The sequence below is a fragment of the Perna viridis genome, chromosome 6, assembly GCF_037379345.1.
Source record: "Perna viridis isolate PV_CMFRI_1.1 ecotype Kerala chromosome 6, ASM3737934v1, whole genome shotgun sequence".
Lineage (NCBI taxonomy): Eukaryota > Metazoa > Mollusca > Bivalvia > Mytilida > Mytilidae > Perna > Perna viridis.
This window is the reverse complement of record NC_142450.1, coordinates 3,687,962-3,711,343: the sequence shown is the minus strand read 5'-3', so window position 1 is coordinate 3,711,343 and position 23,382 is coordinate 3,687,962. Positions and strand designations below refer to the sequence as shown.

The following is a 23,382-nucleotide window of genomic DNA, read 5'->3' as shown; positions in this document are numbered from 1 at the left end:
TATAATATGTAATATCTTGTATATATATTTGTGTTGTTTATATAGGTATTTGTTGTGTCCTCTTGTACACCTGTTTGTCTGAGGTTTATAAATAAAATCTTGTCTTGTCAAATCTTGTCTTGTCTTGGACTGGAACGAGCAAGAAAGTCCACTCTATTTCTAGTAAAATTCTTATCTCTGAAGCGCTTGCAGCATGGTATATACACGTACTTGGTTAGATTTTAATTATTCCGCCCTACTGTCAATGGTGTCTGAAATATGTTTGATGTCGTTATTTGACTTTTAGTTGATTTTAAGAAGTGTCTTCGTTTTGAACTTATTGAAGACCTTTTGGTGATCTCTGTAAGATTTTACTATTTTCATAACGGTTACGCGATATTACATGCATATTAGTTGCGTTTCTCCATATCTGCTTTTTTTTCTTGTGTTAAATATTTAATAGTAATAATAATTCGGAGCCGTGTAGCAAGCTGGCTTGGAGTCGCCTTACGTGTCCCAACTGTTCAAGTTTCGACCTCTGTGTTCGTATCAAGCTGCACTTTGCGTAGCATTTTATTTAATCTTAGGTTGATAATGAGCTTTATTTACCTCTCTCACATCACTAAGGGATTACGGTTACTTGTGTTAAACGTCTTCTGATATTGTTATACGCATAGGAGAGCGATCAGATAAACACCAATTACGACCATGCAGAAATCACCGAGACAGTCACATTTGTCGCTTCTGCGATACTGTCACTTTTTCTGTAATTATTGTACACTCAATGCAGTGGCGGACCCAGGCCCTTGGAGTCGGGAATCTCCCATTTGTTGGAAAAAAATTAAATTTCGTGGAAAAAAACTTAAGCAAAAATGATCAAAATAAAAGAAGACAGGATCTCATATTTCTCTTGAACTCTTCCTTTACAAACTCTTTTAAAATATCTAGATAACCCCAATCAAAGTAAGCTAGGTTACACCATACAAAATCTGCTTTGATGTGTGTTTTATATTTCACAACTGTCCATGCTTAAAAAAAGACATATGACAATGTGCTGAGTTTAGATGTCTTTTAGTTACAGCAAAAATGAACTCGATAATAATTTTTCGCCCGAAGACATTTATTTATTCGACTTGAGAATTTGGGTATTGATCTCTATAAAAATTTACTTATCACCAGGCTTTGTTTTATTTCAAAAAAGTAGAACTGAAGAGGTTCTTTAATATGCTTTTGTTTCTTTATGGTAACTAAACTGTACATTAGGACAATTTACTGAGAGTGTGCAATTGTAAAGGCAAAATAATACAATTTTCTAGGAAATGTTATAACCTGCAGAGGTAATTTCAAAAAGGCTGTTAACAAAGAAAGGCCTTTAAGTTTTATTTGCTTTGAAAGGGAGATTCTCTAATTTTCAGTCAATACCCACCTTCCTTTCATGTAAATTAGACATGGGAAATATTAAACCCCTATTGAAGGAAGCATATCAGCTCAATAAAAATCTTGATGGTGGCGGGTTATACACATGGTATAGTTTTGTAAATAATATTTTTGAAGATGTGGGATTAGATATTAAAGGTTTTGAATCTGCTGATAAACATTATAGTAAAATGAAATATAATTTAAAGATAAAGTTGAAAAAACAAATAAGCAATATGTACAAACAAAATTGTAAATAAACTTTCATCTATCAATGATAGCTCAAAACTATTTCTATACAGTAAACTTAAATCAGAAATAGAAATAGAAGAATATCTGATAAAAGAGCCGAATTTTAAAAACAGACAAATGATTTCCAGCCATACACTAGAAGTTGAAACAGGCAGGTATAAAATATTTCAAGGGAAAACAGATTTTGTAAAATATGTAAAGATGATGTTGATGATGAGTACCATTTTTTTCTTAACTGTAAACAGAATTCGAATGTAGAAATAAGCTATTTGCAGAAATTGTTAAACTAAGCCCTAATTTTAGCCAATATCAACCACTAGATAAACTAAAAAATATGCTATCTCCAAAAGCTGAACTTTTGCCAGCAGTATGTAATTCTTTTTAAAGCAATCATTAGAATTGCGAAATTGAGATTCATGACGGTTTGTTTGTTTGTTGGGGTTTAACGTCCGAGCAGCAATATTTCAGCTATATTCAGACGATGAACATGAAACTGGTGATAAAATGAACATGAAATGATGATGAAATGAAAAAGGGATGGGACACAAGGACAATGGGGTCGAGAATTTTGATTGCCCCTGGAAATAGGGAGAGGTGGGTAGGGTCGGGCAATTTAGCCTCCTGTGGCGGAGCCCTATGGTTCCTACTCCGGGAGAATACCACAGTAGCGTTTTTTAACGTGCGAGGAACGTGGCATCCTTCCCAACACGGTGCACCACTATGGTTTGCGGTCAGGTTTTCCGTATTATAGCCTGACAACCCCAGCATGTAACACGCCAGGGGTACCCCATTCCACCACCTGGGGCACACATCCCAGTTGCTCTGTGGGCAGAGGGTTCTGCGCACTATTTAGTCGCTTTTTACGACAAGCTTAGCGCTGCTGCAGGTTCATGACGGTCAAAAGTTGCACAATTGCATACATTTGTATATATACATTGATTTCTGATATCCAATTTGTATTTTATGTTTGTTCTTTGTATTGTATTTGCTTGACCCATATGAGTGTAATTTGCAAATAAAGTATTATTATGTATTTTTCACTGGGCTGCATGTTGGGGTAAAGATCTGGCTGAATACCGAGGCGACATAAATGCGTTATTGTAACCAATAATTTTACTTTTGTGCTCCAAATGATATAGGGTTATCTCTCTTTACATGGGGAATAATTGAAGAAAGGTTATATTTTACACTTTGATTTGTGCACAGGCAGATCCTAGGGGATGTGTTGGGGTACCCACCCCTTACCAATTTGCAAAGATGAATAGCGTTATTGTGTGTAAATGTGTGCATTAAACTGGGTTTATCATGGGTTTTTGTTTGTTTGTTTTTGTTTTTTGTTTGTTTGTTTGTTTTGTTTTGTTTTGTTTTTGTTATGTTGTTGTTGTTGTTTTTTTAACTGTTGATAGTTTTAGTTTTCTACTGTTCCGATCAAAATCGACAAACGATGCACTTGGAAAATCTAGTATTTTAATGATTATTATTCTTCAATTGTTTCACAAATATTGTTTTTTTTTATATCCATACTTTTGACGCCGCTAATACATTTTTGGCAACAGTTGCTTATATTCAAGAGGATATATACACAATCACTAGATTTTGCATTTGAATTCAACTCAAGCTATGTATTATAACAAAATGTAAAAAAAAAAAAAAAGAAAACGCACAAGTCAGAAGAAAAAGTTGATGTCTACCGAATATACTGAAAACAAAATTTCAAAGAACGATTTTATAATAAACTAAGAACGAAAGTGAATGCGAAATTTTAGAATACTCAACGACTAAGTCGATCGGTAAATAGGATGCGTTGTGGTTTCTTCAGAAGTACCCGGATATTGAAGGGACGTATCATTTTATCGTTTCTTTTAATTATTCGATATTTTGATCCTTTATATCTTTATCATTGCCTTGATACTACCACCATATCAGGTGATTGGAAAGGAACGCCCGAAGACAAGCTATTATAACATCACACAGAGCTTTCCAACTACATGTAGCAATGACTATATGAATGATGTGTATTCATATACAGATACGCAGACTAGGTACTGCAATACCTTACGGATGCAATGACAACATCAAAAGTATAGGAAACCTTTCAAGCCAATATAACAATAACATAAATGTGATGAATTTATTTGACAAAAATCCAAGACGGGAAAGGAGTCATGGCCATCGCCACTATACGTCACCTAAGTTACATGATGTCTCCTTAGATGGTCTCCTTCCTTTCATATAAAAACCTCTTGGACTTCATCACATTAGAACCCAACTTTATTGTATACTTCTCACTCTACTACACTCCCTTTATAAAACAAGTCTTGACACTCCTGTTTCTGACCCCACCTCATCATTATACAGACTTGTTGCCATCATTTTGGATATTGGTCTCCACAGACTCTTTAAACCAGTTTGTGTGAAAAGTCAAGATGAAGAAAAACGATCATTTCTTCCACTACCGTTTGGCTAACATCCTCCATCACAAAAACGTTACCAACAAAATTCCCGCATATTTCAGAGACAAATTCATACCAATTATTTCATATTCCTATACTTCACCCATCGCATCCAGAATTTTCAATTATAAAAGGCTATTGCAGAACCTCGAGATTGAGGACTTTAAGGCTAAACCACCTGACTGTTCTTGCAAAACCTTTCCATTCAAATATGGTCCTTCTGGTCACGTCGTTACGGGAGATTTATCGAAAACGAATCTCTGCGTAATATCCTTTCTAATGGTCCCAAGTACCGTGAACCACGCTCCATAAATTGGAATTATAACTTCAAAGTTCTTATGGATGCCGTCGAGGACTATGCAAGAAAATGGATAAAACGAGAACAAGAAGACATTGATTCTCTGTCAGAGTGGTTGAAGGCTGTGAGGTCTTTAATTTTGAAACGAATGAAAGTTTTAAGTAGGTCAATGATTGCCAAGGCTACATCAGTTTTCAAAGACCCCGATGTAGCAAAAACATTGTCTTCTATACATGACAAATATGTTGTCGTACCAGCAGACAAAGCCCAAAATAACATTATTTTTGTCTGCAAAACGTTTTATATCCAATGTTTATTATCAGAGGTAGACGTAGAAAATAATAGCAGTGATCAGACCTACACTGCTACCACTCTCTCCAAAGAAAAGATTGTGGAAAACCATAAGTCTGTGCTATCCTCTTTTGGTCTCTCTACCAAGTACGATGATTGTGATTTACCATCTATGTACTGGATTCCTAAACTTCACAAGAATCCATACAAACAACGTTTCATAGCTGGATCTGCAAAATGTACCACCAAACCTCTTTCAAAACTTTTAAATTCTATACTCACAACTGTCAAAGAGGGTCTGCAGTCCTAACACAACACTTGTTACTCCCGTAGTGGTATTAATTCAATGTGGATCCTGAAAAATTAAAAAAGATCTTTTGGAGACAATCAGTTCAAGACTATTATCTGAATATAATAGCATTAAAGCCTATGATTTTTCAACACTGTATACTTCTATTCCCCATACTCAGTTAAAATCCCGACTTAAAAACATTATACATCATTGTTTTTCCAAAAAAGATGGTACACCTAGATACAAATATATAGTTCTTGGTAGGGATTCCTCATACTTTGTAAGAAATAATTCCAAATCATCTTCCAAAAATACAGAGGAAGATGTTTACAAAATGCTGGAATTTTTAATCGACAAAATATTTGTCCAGTGTGGTGGACGTGTTTTTCAAAAAACGGTCGGCATTCCAATGGGAACAAATTGCGCTCCTTTACTTGCTGACCTATTCCTTCACTCTTATGAGGCTGACTTTATAGCTGATCTGATCAGAAAGAAAGAATATTGTTTGGCTAGATCCTTCAATCTCAGTTTCCGCTATATAGATGACGTGTTATCTTTAAACAATCCTAATTTCGGGGATTTGATACATCGCATCTACCCAAAAGAACTTGAGATAAAGGATACTACAGACACTGTGAAGTCAGCCTCCTATCTTGACCCACACTTAGAAATCGATGGTAAAGGAAAACTATTGACCAAACTTTACGACAAACGTGATGACTTTTCATTCAGAATTGTTAACTTTCCTTTCATCTGTGGCAACATCCCTTCGGCTCCTGTGTATGGAGTGTTCATATCACAACTCATACGTTATGCCAGAGCTTGCCAAAACTACGCAGACTTTTTGTATCGCGCTAGAACTCTAACAAATAGGCTTCTGGAACAGGGTTATGATGCTACTAGATTGAAGTCATCACTACAGAAGTTGTATGGTCGTCGTCATGGGCTTGTGGATCGTTATGGTGTATCCATCAGCACCATGAAAACTGATTTATTCAACGGGTCATAGTTTTCCTTCCCTCGTTTGTCTACCCCGGACTTGACTTTTTATGAGCAACTCGGCGGGTGTTTCTAGAAAAGCAGAGGACGCTTACCCTACCGGTGCACCTGGTCCTTGCTCCCAGTTTTTAGTGGAGTCCGAGTTGCTCATTTGCTTTTGTTACTTTGTATGTATGATTTTAGTTGCTTTATGTTCTTTGTTGTGTATGTCTGTTTTCCATGTCTGGTCTTTGTCCCTGGATTACATTCTTTTGATTACCGATATAACCTTGGTTCCCGTGATTTCTCTTTGACGAGAACGGCGTGCCATATTTACAATTCACCTTTATTCAACAATGTAGCGATATTGTTTTGATATGTCACTATTTTATTCTGCTTTAAACGAAAGCTTGAGGGGTTTTGGTGAAATTGAATATAATACAAACATATCACCGATTTCATGAGTTATGTCCCTAACCCTAGGTCTACCTCCTTAATTCATGAAAATCAAACATTACATTATTTTTCAGTTTGGACTACTCTGTTTAAACTGCAATTACAAAATCGACAGTAATATCTAGTTGTGCTTTATTACACAAGATCTTGTCATTGCTTACCGAAAGTGGTCGTTATGTCAGCAATAAAATCACGTCACCTTAAGCTGTATAAGCCTAATTAGCTCAATTTGAATGACCAACGAGATTGTGTTTTATACATGTTATCCATGAAATTAAAACGTGATTGTAATATATATATATAGAAATGTCTGAAAAATTCCCAACGATGTTAGAATTGTCAAATTTGCGATGCAAATTTTTGGTCATTCCCTCCGCGGGACTCGAACTCGTACCGCTGTGACATCTACGGCAACACCGCCTGCACAAAGTCCAGCGCCCTAGACCACTCGGCCAGCTGGGCTATATAAAAATATAGCTTTCGCTGGCCGGGTCATTCCTCCTCGTAGGATTAATCTAGGGCTGTAACTTAGTACACGATGTATGGTAGTACGGGACAGTTCATTTAGATGTTATTATGTAGGATAGAGGATCAAATTAGACACTTCTAACATCGTTGGGAATTTTTCCGACCTTTCTATACGTTTACATATCTTCCCTGTATCAATTTGATCCGATGGAGCAGTGTAGTGAATAGAGTCGTCACATTCTGAGACGTTATATATATATATATATTCGTGACATTGGAAAGTACTCGAGTTATAGTTATTTCATTACGAAGTATCTCTGTATAATATCAACGTCATATGATTCATGTAACTACATTGTTTACCGTTTACCCGCCTGTGCAAAAACAAATTTCTTTCTTAGTTCTTTTAACGTTTTTCTAATTCTAGAAATTGGAAGATGAGCGTCGAATAATACATGGTTCTTTTCGCAATATTCAATTCTTATATCTACCATGGTCATGACTTTATTGATGAAATTGTCCATAGATCTTTTATCTGTGTTATCTCTTCTAATCCATTGTTTGCAATAAATATTCAATAAATCTTTGATTGCGTTGCATTTCTCCTCCAAGTCAATTTTACCTGGTGGGCGATGTTATCACGGTTCTTTTTTAAAAAACTTAATGAGTTCTTGGTCTTCCACGAAGTTAAGATCTCCGGTAATAATAGGGCGACAGAGTGTTTATAGAAATGTAGCACTGGCGCAACATCGGATGCTACTTCATATCGAGGGCTATAAGGTGAAATACAATAATGCATGAAGTTTTATAACTGGAATAGAAGGAGTATGTCGTCTGTTATTTTTACATAGTAAGAAGCTGATTGACGGTGATTTTTTTTATTTGTTGCGATTAATGCGTTTGTTATGAGATCGTTTGTTCCTAGTATTTTTGGTAAAAAGTATCATACCATTTATTCCTCAAGATTTTGACACGTTTCCTGTGCCCCCGATAGTATCATTTAGACTGAGAGGATAAGCAGTTTCATTGAAAGAATATTCAAGGGAGCAAAGATTCTAGCGGAAATCAAAAGAATGTAATACAGGGGCAAAGACCAGACGGGGAAAACAGACACACACAACAAAATAAATAAAATAAAACAATACGTAAAAACAACAACAAAAGTAAATTAGCCGCTCGGACTCCATAAAAACTGGGAGCATGGACCAGGTGTACCTGTAGGGTAAGTGTCCTCTGCTTTTCTAGAAACACCCACCGAATTGCTCATAAAAAGTAAAAAAGTTTTTTTATCCATGAAAAATCGCAAATTTCCCTGGACTTTAATGCTATTGTGATACTGGCCATCTTGTTTATGAATAACGTCAAGTGGTTGAATTTCAATATGCATGTTTATTTACATGTACGAGATAGTCCATGCAAAAACCAGGCAGTGAGTGGCACATGACACATATTGTTTTTATAAAATAACTCATTTCATATCACAAATGCATCTATTGTCAAAGCTGAAAGTTCGTATTTGATTAATTTCAACGATTTATAAAAATTGCATAGGAAGCACTGAAATTAATTGAAAAGGGGGAGACAACTCTTTCAGCAAAACGTTGTTGCATTAGTAAATTTTGAAGTCAATTTCTGAGCCATCCATTGTCGATTTAAAACAAACTTTAAATTATTTGACATACATATGATATATACAGTACATTGAAACATAAAATACAGTTGGATAAAATTTATATATCATAGAATCTGCCTGATTTTTACATGGACAAACAATAAAGATGTTTTGAAAATCATTTTTTGGAGAAACTGACTGGTCTGATCTACGTACTGGATACCGCAATTAGATTCAAACTATGAAATAGACTAGATGGTTTTGGCTTTCATGAAGTGTCACTTCTAAAAGTATGTGAAAATTTTGAAGTTCTTCCGTTAACGGTTGATTTAACCTTACTTTCAAAAAATCATACGAGGGCAGGTTAGTCATTTCATATATGTAGCATTGCATTTGGAAATCAGTGGGTAGCCATGACATCGTTTGTTAGAACTATAAATCCGAGCGGTAGTGGCAGTGCGCATTGGATACACAAGTGTATTGCCATTACAAAAAGCATGATGTAAGTTTTAAGGGAAGATCCATTGAATAAAAAAAACGTGACAGTGACCATAGATAAGGATTACATGAAGTATAACTGTGGTTATGAAGATGTTTTAAGGGAAGATCCATTTTTTTTCTGCCAAACAGTTGGAAGATGAACAAACTGTGTACGATTGTCAGCCAAACAAGGGGAGGGATGCCTAAAACATGAAATCATGATATAAAGGAAAGCATGAAATAAATGGCGGAAAGTTTAGTTTTAACTTTTGTGATTTTCTTATTAATCAATGAGTTATAGTTATTGAACAATCAAAGTGGTATATTGCAATGTATGAGCTCAGCTCAGAGGGTCACCCCGTGTTGTGCAGAATAACCACAATACATGTATATCACCCTGGTTGGACAAGAGAGTTCGTTTATAGTATTCTCTTTTTAATTATTATTTTTGGGGGGCATATTTACGATTTCTGACATTAGTTAATAATTAGTCAGCAGTTAGGATCTTCAAAATTTAGTCGTAGGTAAAGTAAATGAACGATAATGGAACCCAAAGTTAATTGGTGATTTTCATTGTGCTTAATTACGCCCTTAATTTATGTATTCCTGTGGCAACATTGTGACATTGGCTTTTTGAACATGAAGACGGAAATGTATATTTATACGTACCCCGGTTACGTCGGAAGACAAAAGACAACTACGTAATAGGCTCTACAAGCTTTAAGCAGACGACAACCCTGTTCGGAAACCACGAAACAACACTGAGATTGTCTGTAAACATGTACATGTAGCTACAACGTAAATACTTACCTATATGTTCTCTTTCAAAAATGATTTACAATGTCAATTTCTGGTCTTTTGATTACCGCTATAACCTTGGTTCTCTTGATTACTCTTACTAAAAATAGACCATAGGGGTCAGACAGTAGTTTTTCGCATATATCTCCAAAACCGTTAGGTTTAGCCAAGTTCTTTCAATAACTGAAATGATCCTTATTTTTAAGACTACAAAAGTCTTCAGGCATAAAATTTGTCAGACGCTTTCTTATAATAGTTATTGCCCTTGACAGGGGAAAATGACAGTTTTATTTTTACAGTTTTCAGCCAATGTCTTGAAAACTATGACAGATATAGACTTTCTTTCACTGAAATGATCCTTATGACAAGTCCTATCAAAGTTTTCTTGAGTCAAAATTGTTGGACAACTTCTTGTTTAATTTATTGACCTTGAAAGGCAAAATTCAAACAGGTGAGCGATTCAGGCTCCTGGGAGCCTCTTTTTTGTAATTGAAAGAGTTTGAACCAAAAAATAAAATAGCAAACGATCAAAAGACTGAATTTTGCTATTTAGACAAAAACGCATTTACATACAACCTCGGTAAAATAAGGCGACGTTTTAGATTCTGAACGAACTACGCACATAATATTAATTGTTGGTACGCAAAAACATAAACATTTTTTTTGTCGGTCAGCTCTTCCCTCCAACATAACATATAAAAACACTGACTTTTCTTCCTTGTCATAATCTGGATATTCAAGGTAAGTGAATTATACTCAAGTATCAATTTATCAGTGCATGTGTTATAAATCGTTCTTCTCCATCTCCTTTCATCTTCTACCAAATGTAGTTTTACCAGAAATTTTCATAGTTCGTTCACTTTGCCAGTACATTTACGTCATTAAATAAACGAAAAATATTTAAAAGTTACCACCGTTGGATCCCGTGAGGGCTTTGGGGAATGGAACCTCATTTTGTTGAAAAATTGCGTTAATTTTGTGAAGATAAAGGATAGATAACCCCTCTCCGTGAATCCGCCACTGAAAAATCAACAAATAATTTAAAACGAAGCATGTATAATGTGAAAGAAAATGGTTGAGTAGTTAAAGAAAAACCACGGTACAAACCAATCAGGAAGTTGAGCGTCAATAGAAAAAGGCTAAACACAGAAAACTGTACATGAGATAGTAAAACAACAAAACCAGAAACGGATATAAACACTAATTGCGTGTCTTAATCTTCGACTGCTATTTGATTTAAAACACCGAACTTTTGTCCATATTCAAGGCTTATGGTTTTGTTTGTAAACATCAAACATTTTGAATTTATGTTTTTATTAATATAAAAAAGTTGCTTGTGTTGCTGAAAGCGTCCGTAAGAATACATTTCTGCAATTCGAACAATTTCATGTCGCAGGTCAAAATACAAGGGCCGGGACATCGGCAAAATATTTGTATTATGGCTGCATAAAAAGTCGTCCTGGTAATTTAACTTTATTCGTCTGAAAATAAACATATACATGTTTGCCAAATACAGCGTAACCTGAAAATAATGCACAAGATCTACACATTCCATAAATGTGTATTTACGGAGTATCGATGCACAAAAACTATCATTTGCCGATATTGAATGATAAACTAACATGAAATGAATGAACTATACGAATTTTAACTTTTCATAAATTTGTGAAAATGAATTACGGAAATTGAAATGAAATATTATTAAACTAAAGAATAATGATTATTGTCAAATTGAAACTATATGAATTCCAAATAGCTAAAACGTTTATCCAATTTACTTACTATCAATCTTATTAAACTTTATCTCATTGAATAATAAAGTTTCCAAATAAAATATTTTAGAAATGAAATAAATTTCTTAATCAATAAATATTCGTACCTGAACGGCGACTTGCGTCCTCCGTCGACTATTGTGGAGTGAGCAAATTTTCAATTGTTATTGATTTTATAATATTTTGTTAGTAAGACATGCAGTGCCCGTGGCGCGGGAATGTCGATACTGTATAAAGTCAAAATATAGTTCATGTCGTATTGATTAAATGTACGTCATGATGATTACAAATACATGTACGTCATGATGAATATGAATGAATGACGAATGATATGATGAGTGATTGATAACATATAAACAAAACATCCCCCTTCTAGATTATAAACAACTAATAATCTATCAAATTCAAGTACGGATCATATATGCATACGATCTACATAATAACTATATCAAATACATCCCCCCTTTACAATCTATACGGTGACATACACCCCCTCCATAAGAAAAATGGGATTCGTCCCCGAAACCAATGACAAAACAATAAACCTATAATACAATCGAAAATGCATAGTCAAATATTCAAAATGAAATTTGGCCATTCCCAAGTCAAACATGTGGCAAGCGCCTCTATGCGATTACAAATGTCCAAAACTCATATGAAAACAAGTATTTATTTATACACATGTAAAATATTGCAAACAATACAATTTATCAAAATATCAGACAGATTTACATCATGTTTGTGAACCCATTTTGTTTCTCAATTATTCAACTTGGACTCATTACATCCAAATACAGAATTCAAACGTCGAATCCATACATCACGTAATTCGATTCCCGGATGTACACCATCAATCAATTTCGAATAAACGTATCGAATTCTGCCTTTATTATATTTATGAACTGGTGTGTGCAAAAACCGTGTGACAAATCCGTTGCCGGTGTTATATTCTGTAATATAACTATTTATTTTGTTTAAGATTTCGTTCAGCATCTCTTGCATATTATTATAATGCGTATCCAATAGAAGATAAGAAGTTTTTCCTTGTTGAAGTCTTATATTGTTCCATACCACGAAACTCATAGTAGTAATAGTTGCCATTACTATTTTGCAATCTATGGAACTTAACTTCTCTTCTATCATACGGATATTAGTTTTAAAAATCTGCATATGATTGATCTTTTCTCCTTTTGAATCTCTGATCTCTAAGCAAGATTCTTGATAACGGTTTGCTCTGCGAACGGAGCATATGTCCGGTATACCCGCTATAAAATAAACGATTTTGTTACCATCTATATCTTTTAAATCATCGTACGCTTTGTCACATAATTGTCTCAAGTTTGCACCCGGTTTTACGTATAAATGTTGGCAAAACAATTTGCCTTCCAGTGTTCTTCCTCTACTGGAGGTGTATGTATAGGTCCGCGGGTTCATTTCAATCTAAAAGAAATGAATATATATTCTATATGGAAATTTCCGTTAATATAAACAAAATCGCAAAATGAAATATATATAATTAATGAATTAATAAAACTATGTAACATAATCTCTAAATCTGATAGGTAGTCTGACTTGTCTAGTAGACCTACGAACTGGGATTTCTGGTGTAACATCCGGTTCACTAACATTTGGTTCAACGACGGACTCGCTACTTTCTCGTACATCGGAAATCGAATTCTCTAATGTCGCACTCGATCGGGTATCAGTTAAACTCGACAGTTTATTATAACTGCTCGAACTTGAATCGGACGAATAATTGTCACGCCTAACGATTACTTGTGGATCAAACGGAACTGCCAATGGATTCAAAGGACTAACCTGTTTCTGTGACCCGTCATGTCTTACAAAAACGAGTTCATCCTCGGAATTAGACTCCGGTTCATACTCCACATCGTCAATACCAACTGAATAATCATTCTCATTCGATTCTGTAACGTCGACACAAACTTCCGTCTCCTTTCTTTCTGGGCGGTTCCGACTCGTTTCCCCAGAATCCAGAAATTGGACAGATGTAATCGGTAATAACATATTTCTATGTACCGTTTTTCGGATTCGTCCGTGTTCTTGTCGGATCACATAAACTGGAATTTCAGAATCGGGTCGAGACATTACGATGTAAGGTTCTTTACCCCATTTATTTGCCAATTTATGTTTTCCTTTGAATGCTACATTCTTCAATAATACTCGATCACCCGGTTCAAGTGTTGATTGACGTACCTTGAGGTCGTATCGAGATTTATGACGTCTATTAACCCTTTCTGCTGTTTTCGCTGCCGTTTTATATGCGAACTGCAATCTTTTCTTCAAACCATAGACATACGAATTTCGATCGGCTGTCGAAGAAGAGTTGACGTCACTACCTAAAAATGCATCAATAGCAAGACGTGGATGCCAACCAAACATTAGAAAATGTGGACTATAACCAGTACTTTCATGCTTAGTAGCATTATAAGCATGTACTAGCGGTGCTACATAACTCTTCCAATTCGCCTTTTTATCATCTTCGAGAGTGCCTAGCATATTTAACAGAGTTTGATTAAATCGTTCGCATTGGCCATTACCTTGTGGGTGGTAAGGGGTGGTGCGTGATTTCTTAACGCCTGCCAAATTGCATAGCTCTCTGATAACTTTCGACTCAAAGTTTCGACCTTGGTCGCTATGTATACGAGATGGAAACGAATAATGTTGAATGAAATGTTCCCATAAACTTTTGGCTGTAGTTTTAGCTGACTGATTCCTTGTTGGAATTGCCTGAGCATACCTTGTGAAATGATCAGTTATGACTAATATATTTTCATAACCCCCTTTGGATCGTTCCAGTGTTAGATAATCTATACATAGAATCTCCAAAGGCTGAGACGAAGATATATTAATCAATTCTGCGGATTTCGTTGATCTGGTTTTTCTTAGAATGCATTTTGCACATGACGACACCTTACGTTCAACGTCTTTATCTACACCTGGCCAATAATACCTGGATTTTACCAACGACAAAGTCCTATCTCGGCCCTGATGACCAACATCGTCGTGAAGACCTACAAGAGCGATCTCACGGTAGATATCGGGCAACACTAGCTGAGAAACTGACTCGTTGTTGATAAAACTCTTTCTATATAAAACCTCCTGTTGCATATATAATTTATCCCATTCTCTTATATATTTCTTGACGTCATCGCTTTCCTTCGAGATCTGCCGTTTCGTCGGTTTATGTCCAGTACTAATTAATTCGATAATTCTACTGATTGCAACGTCACATTTCTGTTCTTTGGACCAGTCAATATCGGATAAATTTGACTGATAATCCATATTGTCGACAATTTCTGCATCTTGCGATAACAGTAAACTTTCTACTATCGGTTGTTCTGACTGAGCAATAGTTGCTGAACTACATACTGCCTTAATGACGTCACAGTCTATGTGGTTTAGATTAGTATGATTTCTGGACAAAATATCGGCATCAATATTCGATTTACCGGTCCGATAGCTCAGATTGAAATCATAGTTTGACAATGCAGCCACCCACCTATGTCCTGTAGCATCAAGCTTAGCTTTATCTAAGACGTAGGTTAATGGGTTATTGTCAGTTCTGACCTCAAACTTACTACCTGACAGATAATCATGAAATTTGTCGGTTACTGCCCATTTAAGTGCCAAAAATTCCCTCTTGTGGGCCGGATATAACCGTTCTGGACCACGTAAACTACGACTAGCGTATGCAATGACCCTCTCTTTACCTTCTCTTCTCTGATACAATATAGCACCAAGACCAGTTCCAGATGCGTCTATATTAAGAATAAAAGGCAACGAGAAGTCTGCAAAAGCAAGAACAGGTGGATTTATAAGCTTGCTAATGATTGCATCCATCGCATTTTGCTCATTGGTACCCCACTGCCAGGGAGTTGGCTTTGCTTTCTTCTTAGGCTTAGCCTTTTTTTTGTTAGTGTGGTGACCAATTAACAAATCATTTAATGGCTTTGCAATCTTAGCATAGTCCTTGATAAACTTTCTGTAGTATGATGTAAAACCAAGAAATTTTCTAAGATCTTTGACACCACTTACTTTAGGCCAGCTTTTTACGGCGGATACTTTATCGGGATCGGTCTTAATACCGTCGGCAGATACAATAACCCCAAGGTACTTAATCTCACTCTTGAAAAACTCACATTTATCGCCGCGAAGTTTTAAACCATTCTCTTCAAGACGCTTAAACACAGATTCCAAACGTTCGAAATGTTGTTCGATCGTACTCGAGAACACGACTATATCATCTAGAAAAACTAGACATTGTCTTAAATGAGCCTCGCCCATGCATCGTTCCATTAACCTTTGAAACGTCGCACCGGAATTTGTCAATCCAAAAGGGAGACGATTCCACTCGTAAAATCCCAAAGGGCCTAAATTGAAAGCGGTCATAAATTTATCAGATTCCTTGATTCCACAATTCCAATACGCCGAACGGAGATCTAGGCGGGAAAAGAACTTAGAACCCGACAGACAATCAATCGTCTCGTCTATCCGCGGTAGAGCGTACGCGTCTTTCACGGTACGTTTGTTTAACTTTCTAAAATCGATACAGAAACGAAGACTACCGTCTTTCTTTCGTACAAGTACAACGTTACTCGAGAACGGACTATTCGATTCGCGAATACAACCCGCTTCTAGCATTTCCCGAACATGTTCGCGAACTTCATCGAACAACGCCGGTGGTATACGTCTATACGGCTCTTTAAATGGTTTATCGTCGGTCAATTTAATTTCGTGTTCTAACAGTTTTGTATACCCTATATCAGAAGAACCTTTGGAAAATACTGACTTCCATTTTCCAAGCAAACCTCGCAATCTATCCTTTACCTCATAATCTAAACTATCAGATATTTTAATACCAAGTTCCTCTAAAGGCATATCTTTCGTCACATTTTTCTCATTCGAATCTAAGTCTATGTGACGCATGACCTTGACCTCGTTCAGACTACATATAGTTGTTTTAGGTTTAATGGCAACTGTTCTCGCTGTCATATTAAATATTCTGACTGGAACTCTACAAGTTTTACCCTTCAGATTAACAACTCTGGGGCAAACTGCTAAAGAATCAGAGTTATCGCCCTCTAAATTCTCTGTTACAACAGTTGTATCACATGAAACCTTGGATTTAGCTAATCCATTAATCGTCATGACTGACATGGGTTTTAGCCTTAAGGGCTTTCTGTTTGTAGATTTAACTTTACCTACAATTGATTCGGTCAGAGTACTAAATGCTAAATTCCATTCTTTCGGAATACCTTGAGTATTATCCTCAGACATACACATATGGAAAAGCTTGATTATATTTGTCCCTACTACAATGGGAACATTCTGATTGTATTCAGTCGGAGAAACAACTAATAGAGGTACATAAACCTCATCTTGTGACATAAAACTGACCTTAACTTTGGCCTCGATATAACCTTGGTATGGCAAAACAGCGCCACCTGCTACATTGACAGTTAGACATAATTCACTCAGATCCCGTAATTCAGGTACTGGTTTCAATTTATTCAACATTGAGCTTGAAATTGTTGAAATCATTGAACCACTATCGATCAATGCCCTACATTTAACATTATTGACAATGATATTTGCCTCATTAGCTTTTCCAACCATTCTATCTAACAGACTTTGTTGATCTTTATCATAACTTTCTTTAGGACTAAAGGTTTCTGAAACCTTTTGTGTAAAGTCACGTGTTCGTCCTTCAACCGAGACCTTTATCCGTTTAAATTATCGGATTTATTCTGACCTTGGTTGTTGTAACTATTATTATAGTTTCCTCTACCTCCGAAACTACCTCTCTGACCTCTATTCGTACCTCTACTATTATAACCTCTATAACTTCTATAACCTTGTCCTGACCCTTTTCCATTTTGATTTTGTTTTTCATTTCTATTCGACTCTTTCAACTTTTTAAGTTCATCTTCAATAGATTCTATTTTCTTGTTCAGAGATTTCAACGATTTCGATACTTCATCTAGTTTATCTGATTGAGTAATCGAAGCTTGTTGTTGTATCTTTTTCTCAGTACTTTTAGACCTTTGATAATTAGATAAGTCAAGTTCTATTGATCTTATTTCTTTTCTTAACTGATCAAAATCCATTACAGTATCATACTTATATCTACTAGCATTTTTCAATGATGGATCTCTCAAACCAGACCAAAATTTTGACCGAAGCATCTCATTCTTAGCTGCAGGATTTATTTGACCCTTTTCAACAGCCAATTGTATCAAACCCTCTAATTGCATACCATATTCAGCAACTGATTGATTTGGTTGTTGATTTTCACTATAAAATCTCTGCAGTAATGCTTCACTACTAAACACATTCCCATAGACCCTTTCAAGTTTATCTATAATCTGGGACGGTGTAGCGTCATCGGACAATGAAAGTAGCAAACTTCTTGCTTTCCCCTTCAAAGACCCACGTATACTCTGTCGCAAAATAATATCGCTATAATTCCCTTCTCTAATAATACATCTGACTTCGTATTTCCATACGTCAAAATTCACTTCGCTTTTCTCTTCCCCAGAAAATATTGGTATTCTAGGTTTAGCTTGAGACACACCAGGATTATCATGTGCCATTGTGGCATGAAAATCATGAATAGGGGGTGGGGTATGTGTAGGCGTTTGCCTGCTCCTTACTGCTGGGGTACTAGTTACAAATGCAGAAGGAATATGTTTCATTCTATCGAACTCTTCAGATGTAACAACTTTGTAATCTGAATGTCGATTAATAATATCGATCATAAGAGCTATTTTCTCTTCACTAATACTTTCAATACTACTCTTTTGCTCTTCCTTGTGTGTCTCTTTGCCACCCGATGCCATAATAACTAATAGAGTTACTAAACTCAAATATAAATTCAACATGCAAAATGATCAATGAAAATGAAATGAACAATGATGATACTTACCAATAATCAGTCAATGTCAGTCGAAACTGTCGCGGCAGACATGCTTGAGAGTGATTACATCTACAGTGCTCAGTGTGCAGATTAATTCATAAATCTGATAAATATAATTAAAATATCAATATTCATAAAACATCAATACATAAACACATGTACACAATATAAATGAATAAAATTGTAAATATTTATGTTTCGGCAAAATGTCCTCAGTTGACCTGTCGCTGGCGTCTATACATCATATCATGTAACGCAAATTGCTTATCGGCAAATTAAAAGGAACTGCACATCGTTCGACTCCTATTACGGTATCGGACTGACTCCAGTTGCATACTGTTTGTAATTTATTTCAATGTTACGAAATTATGTTTTGTTGAAATAAAGTCTGCGCAAATACATAAATGGTTTGTAATTATGTTGACTTTCCCACAATTAATCTAATTTTAATACTTTAACCATGTCTTCTCATAATTATACGGACGGCTAATTTGCTGGAATTCTTGTATGGATCCCAACCATTTTACCAATACCGTTTGTCGTGGTTCCGGAACATATGTGGTTAAAGTTGAAATTTGGTAATTTTAAGTTGTACCAATAAAGTTGTACCATTAAAGTAGTACCATTAATAAAGTTGTACCATTAAAGTAGTACCATTAATAAAGTTGTACCATTATAAAGTAGTACCATTAATAAAGTTGTACCATTATTACCATGGACTATAGCAGATCTCGGTGGAACCTCCATTTGTCGCAGGTCAAAATACAAGGGCCGGGACATCGGCAAAATATTTGTATTATGGCTGCATAAAAAGTCGTCCTGGTAATTTAACTTTATTCGTCTGAAAATAAACATATACATGTTTGCCAAATACAGCGTAACCTGAAAATAATGCACAAGATCTACACATTCCATAAATGTGTATTTACGGAGTATCGATGCACAAAAACTATCATTTGCCGATATTGAATGATAAACTAACATGAAATGAATGAACTATACGAATTTTAACTTTTCATAAATTTGTGAAAATGAATTACGGAAATTGAAATGAAATATTATTAAACTAAAGAATAATGATTATTGTCAAATTGAAACTATATGAATTCCAAATAGCTAAAACGTTTATCCAATTTACTTACTATCAATCTTATTAAACTTTATCTCATTGAATAATAAAGTTTCCAAATAAAATATTTTAGAAATGAAATAAATTTCTTAATCAATAAATATTCGTACCTGAACGGCGACTTGCGTCCTCCGTCGACTATTGTGGAGTGAGCAAATTTTCAATTGTTATTGATTTTATAATATTTTGTTAGTAAGACATGCAGTGCCCGTGGCGCGGGAATGTCGATACTGTATAAAGTCAAAATATAGTTCATGTCGTATTGATTAAATGTACGTCATGATGATTACAAATACATGTACGTCATGATGAATATGAATGAATGACGAATGATATGATGAGTGATTGATAACATATAAACAAAACATCCCCCTTCTAGATTATAAACAACTAATAATCTATCAAATTCAAGTACGGATCATATATGCATACGATCTACATAATAACTATATCAAATACATCCCCCCTTTACAATCTATACGGTGACATTCACTAGTCTTTAGTTCAATTCACTTGTTGAATTAGACAATAATATTTCTTCTAGAACTGTTTTGAAAGAGGAGCATCTCTTTAACAAAGTATGATAAATAGTCAATTCTAAGCCGACAGTGTAGTGACCGTCGAAACCTGACAGGGAAGTCCAGAACGTTAAAAAAAAACCCTCACTCACTCGACAATGTAACATAATAACATTTCAATATTTAACAGGTTCATTTGAAAACCGTTGGAAAAACCATCATGAAGACTGCTGTACTTCTCTGTCTCCTTGTATTGGTTGCCAGTTTCATGGGTAAGTTCGGCATAAAACGAAATTAATGTCAAGCCAGACCACAATACATTAATCTACAGGTTTACAACAAACATTTAGCAAGTTTCGTTATATTCGACTTAAACAGAAATCCAAATTCCATCAACTGTTACAGTCGTAGACTTAAACCACAAGCCTGAATCTTTTTCGAAAGCATGGATGCAAAGTTAATTTACAGTGAAACCTACGTATACCAAACCCTGAGTCATCAAAAAATCCTGTCTGAACCAAACTCTGCCTGATCCCAAAATTCTGTCTAAACCAAGCTCTCAGTTATCCCGAAATCCTGTCTAAACCAAACCTCAATTATTCGAAAGCCTGTCTAAACCGGAGGCTTTTTGAAAGACCCTTTGTATCAATTTCAGTGTATTTGAACCTTGGAAAAACATACACCTGTCTAAACCGAACACATAATAAAGACCAGAAGGGGTTCAGTTTAGACAGGTTTCATCATATTATTTATTTCTTAATTTTACAGTGCAAGATACCGAAGCAGCCAGTTGTTACACGTGTAAACGTCGCTGCGCTGCACGTGGGTGTCGTTATTACCTCTGTGTCATCAGGTATTACAGAGTCTACTGTGGCTGTTATAGATGTGGCAGCGACACCTACTCCAAGACTGGCGAAACTGGAATAACTGACCAATCAAGAGAGGATATGATGGAGTAAGTACCTATATAAAGTTTTTGTTTAAATTGATGTCAACCTCTTTTCGGACCTGCTAAACAAAATTATTTTGGAATTTCGGAAATTGTTGTAAAAAATATCTCATTTAATTTGACCCCTTCCTTAGAATTTTGCATTTTTTTTAAAACATCAATCACGCAAATATGCTATCCTTATCCAGTTACAATTAAATTGTAATGTAAAACTAACTAAAATAATAATAAAAAAATGTAGGTCATGTGACTTTAATACACCTTTTCTTTTCACTTACAGGTTTCCGATGGAAGAAACCACGAACAACTAGATTGAAATGAAAAAAAAAGTTTGAATTCAAACTTTAAGTAAAGTACTTCGAAAAGTGTTTAGTTATCTGCGTTATTATTTCTGTCCAGAATAGAATTTCACTTCGACATGTTTGTGAAACAATTTGGCTGAAGGCGCATGACCACCCTGTTTTTATTTAGTGTCTCTTGAGAAGTTAAACCTAGGTTAAGGGACATACATGTGTAAATTCTTGAAATCAGTGATATGTTTGTATCATATCCAATTTCACCAATGCCTTTCAAGCTTTCATTGGAAACAGAATAAAATAAAGCCAAGTCACTATGATGCTTACACGAGATTGATGTAAAATACTGAATACAAACATTCCAATGACATGTGAGAGTTGTTTCTCTTACAAATGTACCTTCTGTCTAAATTTTAAATAAATGTTAAACGATACGAACAAACCTGTGGTCGTCCAACATAATCTGACATAAAAAAACACACACAAAACAATACAAAACAAACAAACACCACCGAACAGATATAAATACGCCATATTTTTAAAATGTATGGGGTGTTTTTCAATTTGTCAATAATATAGGGTTATGGAACGTACTTTGTCGTATTTGTCCTGCTTTTTTTAAATCAAGAATGACCAAGGCACAATAGAGCCGTTAAAAGCCTTATTCGAATTGTTCGAAAACATAATAAAACAAGTCTGAAAATGAAATAAAAAAAAATTAAGACACATGAGATAATCGGCTGCAATTTCATGTGGGTACATGCATATTCCTTATTTCAAAGCTTTAAACCTCTGCTACTCTCAGTACTATACCCATCCTTTTATGCAAATTAGTACAATACATCGGGAAACCCTTCGCGGATTTCCTGTGTGCTCATTCCCTCCGATTTCTTTGTACATCTTGTATAGCAGAGCTTATAATCTAGAGAAGCGATCATGGTCAATCAGGGAAGCGTTTTAAATGTCTGCTGAGTAAATTGATTCGGCTGGTGACTACTCCCAACATACTTTTGTCCCTACAAAATATAATACATGCGGATGGTTCGCCTCTAATATATTTTGTTGGAACAAAATATGTGAAATTGAAGGGATTTTATACTTGTTTACAAGACGTGCGTCACAAATTAACAAACATCGTACTAAGTGCATTAACTACATGTACTGTTCACATAGTGCAAGTTGCCGTCTTGAGCCACTTTTTCATATTTGCCTATTTTTATATTGGACATGTCTATATCTATTTATGCAGTGAAACCGGTCTTAATTACACCCATACAAAAAAATATAAGCAGTGAGAGGTTCACACATTGAAAAGCGGGCGTCCTCAGTGGAAATACGTGTACATGTATATAGATGTTCAAATACATGTACTTTAATTGGAAGGGCTCAAAGCATTCATGATGAATAAAAGTGACACATCTCATTTACAGTCGCCGATCCAGACATTTGTGCAAAACAAAAAAAAAAAAAAAAAAAAAAAAAAACGCTTGGGTTCCAAACAAGAATTTATTGAAAGGGAGTTCCAGCATATCATTAGATCATCTTTTTGTGCAAACTTTGCTGGAAATTTACAAAGTTTTCCATCAGAATATCGTTTCCAAACCCGGAGTCCCATTCCTGAATCCGCCAGGTGTTTTGTTAGATATGCTACTCAGTCATGTACATTTGCAGTACTGTCACGGTAAGGTTATGATGCTCTCCCAAGTTGCTACGAATGATATCTTAACCAACGGGGATATGAAAAGGCGGTACCATGCCTTGGCCACAGGGGTTTATTTTGGGGGAAAATTGTTGAAATTAAAGAAAAAAACCAACGCATAAACTAATAAACTCATGACAAAATATTTCTCTTTTTGAAAACATCAAAATTTTCGAAATCATCAAGACTATAACATTTGTTAAATTTACAATATTTGGCCATATGACACCAGCAATTTGAAGACCATTTTTTTGTATTTTATCAAACTTTCAACATATTAATTTTTTTAAGACCTATTAAGTATAT

At 35.3% G+C, this 23,382-nt stretch overlaps 1 protein-coding gene and 1 long non-coding RNA gene across 3 annotated transcripts; one reads left to right on the top strand and one right to left on the bottom strand.

Annotated features, from left to right (window-relative positions):
* Positions 1–11,162: 11,162 nt before the first annotated feature.
* LOC148613257 (uncharacterized) lies at positions 11,163–20,106 on the bottom strand. Of its 2 annotated transcripts, none has more exons than XR_015923305.1 (3): positions 18,495–20,106; positions 11,653–12,985; positions 11,163–11,254 (listed from the first exon to the last, which is right to left on the bottom strand). It is a non-coding gene; the product is annotated as an uncharacterized LOC148613257 (long non-coding RNA). The 2 variants fall into 2 exon arrangements; XR_015923306.1 differs by having other exon boundaries at positions 11,163–12,985; positions 18,495–19,326; positions 19,725–20,106.
* Positions 20,107–20,245: 139 nt separating this feature from the next.
* Positions 20,246–21,449, top strand: LOC148613256 (uncharacterized). Its single transcript, XM_088586542.1, has 3 exons — positions 20,246–20,404; positions 20,901–21,087; positions 21,362–21,449. Exons 1-3 carry the CDS (start codon positions 20,353–20,355, stop codon positions 21,390–21,392), a joined length of 270 nt encoding a protein of 89 aa, XP_088442668.1. The 5' UTR covers positions 20,246–20,352; the 3' UTR covers positions 21,393–21,449.
* The last annotated feature ends 1,933 nt before the right edge of the window (positions 21,450–23,382 follow it).

Excerpts from the sequence above, each read along its gene's own strand:
- LOC148613256 (XM_088586542.1), top strand. The coding sequence starts at position 20,353 with ATGAAGACTGCTGTACTTCTCTGTCTCCTTGTATTGGTTGCCAGTTTC. Across the intron at positions 20,405-20,900 it reads ATTGGTTGCCAGTTTCATGG|TGCAAGATACCGAAGCAGCC; the intron begins GTAAGTTCGGCA and ends TTAATTTTACAG. Across the intron at positions 21,088-21,361 it reads TCAAGAGAGGATATGATGGA|GTTTCCGATGGAAGAAACCA; the intron begins GTAAGTACCTAT and ends TTTCACTTACAG.